The sequence below is a fragment of the Primulina tabacum genome, chromosome 10, assembly GCF_025594145.1.
Source record: "Primulina tabacum isolate GXHZ01 chromosome 10, ASM2559414v2, whole genome shotgun sequence".
Classification (NCBI taxonomy): domain Eukaryota; kingdom Viridiplantae; phylum Streptophyta; class Magnoliopsida; order Lamiales; family Gesneriaceae; genus Primulina; species Primulina tabacum.
The window spans coordinates 12497229-12502104 of NC_134559.1; the positions used below are offsets into that span (position 1 = coordinate 12497229).

General features: G+C 32.9%; 1 protein-coding gene across 1 annotated transcript; it reads left to right on the forward strand.

Moving 5' to 3' along the window:
* The first annotated feature begins 2624 nt into the window (after window positions 1-2624).
* Window positions 2625-4637, forward strand: LOC142505368 (uncharacterized). The gene is made up of 2 exons (XM_075618333.1): window positions 2625-3425; window positions 3537-4637. The coding sequence occupies exons 1-2, from the start codon at window positions 2678-2680 to the stop codon at window positions 4583-4585; spliced, it is 1797 nt and encodes a 598-aa protein (XP_075474448.1). The 5' UTR covers window positions 2625-2677; the 3' UTR covers window positions 4586-4637.
* The last annotated feature ends 239 nt before the right edge of the window (window positions 4638-4876 follow it).

The window sequence follows — 4876 nt, forward strand, 5'->3', positions numbered from 1 at the left end:
AAAAAAAATAACTCTAGTTGCGCATCAGCGCGAAGAACCGCGTACCCGCGCACGTTGCAGACATGTACGGGCTTTTTCGTGGGCTTTAGGAACTTGGACACATATATAGATATTGAAGCCACAGAGAAGAGAGGAGAGCCGCAGTCACACACAAAAGTCTAAAGAACTGGAAAGAGAGCGAGAACGAAGATGAAGAGCGCATTTACCAAGGACGGAGTCACAACTCTTATTCGATTCTTCTTCCCTTATTCTTACTTAATTTTATTCTGGTAGTGATGTTGAAGAACATGAATTTATTTTATCGTTTTCATTCATGAACTAATTTATTAAATCTAGAGGATGACGTAGCTTGGTCGAATCTTTATTTATGAATTGTTGATTTATATATGCGATGTAGCTTGGTCGAATCTTTATTTATGAATTGTTGATTTATATATGCAAATTACTTCTATGTTTATTTATATTTTCCGGATCTTACTACTTTCACTTACTTGATCACTAGTTAGATTGTCATATTTATTTGAGATCTATCATTCAACGGAGAGGATTTTGAATAGGACAGTTGAACAATATATTGTTGGTGTTTATAGAATTCGGAATAACTATAACTCCAACGAATTCATTAAAAGAATTATTGTGCTATAGAAATTATTAATTATTAATTATTTTATTTTTAATAGGGATATTGATATCGACTAGGGATAATTGATTTCTATGCGCACTTGGGAAAAGGAGTAGGGGAATAGTTGAGAATTCTTGGGTGGTTAACGGGTTGAAATTATAAATATAGATATCAATGATAATTTAATATAGTGTAGACCAAGTAAAATCATACTTCTAAATTCTTATTCTCACTTATTTTAAATCGTATTCGCGTTTTTATTAATTTTAGTTCATAATTAACAACAAACATTCTATTACATTTCTAAATAAATTTTGTTTATTTTAATTGTGGTAATTAATTTAGAATTAATTTGCACTCCATGTGAGATCAATGTATGTGCTCTACTGAGACTAAAGCTTGACATCATACACTTGCGGGTAGCAAATATCGCAACATTAATGTTCTTAGGAAGAATCTTCATATTAAACTTATGTGTGACAACTCGAGATTATGTTCATTTCGATATTATCATGTAGCCCTTATTTGTTGATGTCCAATCTGATAAGAACGATTAATTATCTATTATATTTAATATATTATTACATTTAAGTTTGACATACATGTTTATTTACATCTTTAATTGTACGGTTTATGTTGTTTCAATTTTTTTTTCAAAATTTAAAATATTCTTCACAAACATGCTGACAAGTGGACTGATATGTTTGTCTTACATGCGGCCGTATATAATATGCTCATTTGATTTCACAGGCTCTAGTTATTGTTTTTTGACGATCATCTTCTCCATCAAATTTTCGTATCCAAAAATTTCTCGCCCTCAAAAAATTTCAAGCCTCGAAAACTATCTTCCTATACCAGCAACGCTCTTCAAATCAACTTTGGCGATGTTTATATGCTATTAGATGAAAGCATGGTCGCCATGTTCAGATCTCTTGAAGCTATCGGACCGAAAGTATTTATTGCGAAATATTTAACATGATACGCAGAATTGCATTTAATACTTGAATTAATTAAATTAATTTTACTTGAAACTAAAATAATTACACACAGATCTAATTATATATTATTTAATTCATTGAATCTAATATATGGCGAGAAAAAAAATTTGAGCCCCAAAATCTATTTTTATAATTAACATTTCAGAGTTTGATAAGAAAAACAAAACGAACCAGATTATTCAATTGCATCTTCTTCTTTTCTCGATTCATTTGATGCGCGCAACCATGAGTCTCTCCTATGGAAAATTGGAACAAAATAAAGTTCAGACATGCTTCACATGATGTAACGCATAATAAAAGTACATATGAGGTATGTTAAATTTAAATTAATAGTGTACACATTGTTTTCTTTAAAAAAGGTACACGTGCTTTTTTTCACTATATTTTATAAACCATGAATCGTACATATAAATGCCACATGTCGGCAATACGTAAAAACATACATGTACATGTCATAATGTTGTGCTTGGAATTAAATATTTTATTTACGAAGTGAAATTAGAAAAATGTATTTGAAGTGACTCAAAGAATCTTAATCAATTTGTTTGAACACTCGTGAATGGAAATCCACCAAATATTTCAACCCAAAACATAGCTTAAGACTGTATTTGGATGGGTCTATTTAGATTTGAAGATTAATTAAAAAATCAAAGTATTTGAAATACTTCCGAAAACATATATAAAAATTACATTTGAAGACAATTTGGAATTTGGAATTCGTGAAGGATTTAATTGGGAATGTGAAATTGATTAATTGAAATACAATTTACAGAATTAGAACTCAAAAACAACAAAAAAAAAAAAAACGTAGAATAACTACAGGAAACTTTGAAAAGTAAAAGGTTTAGGAAAAATTTAATGACTAAAATTGTGTTTGCCATTTATACACTCAACACACAACTTTCCTATATACCTTGCTTGCTCTTGTTCCATGTTTGATTACTTTAATTTGTCGGATTTCTTCCCTATATATTATTTCAATTTCTAATTTATTCCGTAACACAATCTTAGTTTGTAGAGCTTCGACACTAGCATCAAAAAAGAAAAGTGATATACGATGTCCTCACAAATCGACAAAGCACTCAATAGAAAGGAACATAAACATTCTAGCCATGATCATCCACTGATATATGTTGAAGAAGAAAACCCCAAGGCGTTTTGCAGTGCGTGTGGGGTGGCAATAATATCGAGTCCTTCTTATACATGTAGCCAAGGTTGCAATTTTTTTCTGCACCGACCTTGCACAGAATTGCTCCAATCAGCAAAACTTGAATTTGGCGGACGTCCCTATGACATTAGTTTACTAGCAAAGCCACCTCATTACAATTGCAAATGTGAGATATGTGGGAACTTTTGTAAGAACTTTACTTATAAATGCTTGTGGTCCGTTAAAGGATATGGTATTCCGCATGAGTTTTATCTGCACTGCCAATGTGCTTTTCCTTTGGAGATAAACATAAAACACATTAGCCATCATGACCACCCATTGATGGCAATGTGTAAGGAAGCATCATTGGTATGTGATGCATGTGGGAGGAAGCAAGACGGGATATTTTTCTCTTGTCAAAAGTGTAGTTTTTATATTCATCAGGATTGTTGCTCAGTACCTACCGTCATAAATATCGAGCATATTCATCCTCACCCTCTCTTTATCCTATATTCCCTTCGTAGTTTCAAATTTCGGACCACAATGAAATGCCTATTATGCAACGATGAGGTATCATTGACCCTTGGTGCTTATGTTTGTGGATGGTGTACCAGTGTAGCTCATATACATTGTGCAGCGTCAGCGGTGGAGAACACAGGTAATGACTAGTTTCGTTGAATACGCTTCTGCATTCTTTGGCTAGGATAGTAGGTTGAGCACAACTTTAGATGTCCCTATACTTAGTTTCAATCTTACATACTTTTTGCAGCTATAGTTCAATCATCCATTCATCTTCCAAGTAGGCCTGATACATTTTCAAGTTTGATAAATCGTGCAACACTCGAGAACAGAGAAGATGATGGAATTGAAGATGTGAAATCGAATATTGAGAAATACCACACTGACCATTCTTCTTGGATCTTTCACAACAGAGAGAGTGATGATATTCAGTTAGTATGCAACGCATGTATTCTACCCATAATCTCACCTCCTCCTTCTTACTATAGTTGCCCCAACCCTCAATGTTTTTTCCTTCTCCATCAATCTTGTGCAAATTTACCCCTAGTTATCATGTCTTATTACATGAGGGATCCATTTCATCTTGTATCAAAATCACGTGATTTCTGTTCCGTGTTTTTTTGTTACATATGTGATAAAGCCTGCAATGGATTTGGATACGCAACCGGTACTTATATATATTACATGGATGTTCAATGTGCGACTTCTCCGAACATCGTCAAACATGAATCACACCCCCAACACCTTCTCACTTTGTCTTCCTATAGCCGTATAAACTTTTGCTGCTGTGATCGTTCTTACTCTACTGCCTCTTACTCTTGTGGAATTTGTCATCACCATATTCACCCGAGTTGTGCCTTTTTACCGAAAACAGTTGAGCACAAATTTGATGGACATCCACTTGACCTCATTTACAACCTTGCAGTTCAAATCCCACAAGAAGATCAAGAAGAGAACCACTACCTGTGTGAGTTTTGTGAAGAAGACATCAATACAAAGTTCTGGTTTTATTATTGTGGCAAATGTGATAATTCATTTCATATTAACTGCATTCCTTCAACCGGTAAGTTTTCGAAGATCAAGTTCGGATACAATATCGATCTGCCAAGACACGTTCATGATCATCCGGTGACTCTTACTCGTATGCTTACTATGGGAAACCAAAGGTGTGGGTATTGCAAGGATATGATTCCTGGTTTCGTAGATGTTATGGCTTTTCATTGCTCAAAGTGTGACTTTTGGATCCATTTTAAATGCTCTGGAAAATTTTCTGATAAAAAAATATCATACTACCATTAATCATCTATAACGACAGGTAATGGTTTTTTCCCCCAATTGGAATAATTTCTTCCTGTTTTTGATTGTTTTCTTTTCTTGATTATTGTCGAAAACTAATGTTGTATTTGAGGATATGATTTTGAAATTTATGAATTTCGATTATAGTTTTATTGTTAACAACAAAACAATTTGTAAAATGTTGAATTCATATCTTAATTATTCATACATTAGTTAAACAATATAGAATAGATTTTAAATATCTCTATTATTAGTCGCATAATTAACATAATTATTGTATAAACATGTGTAAAA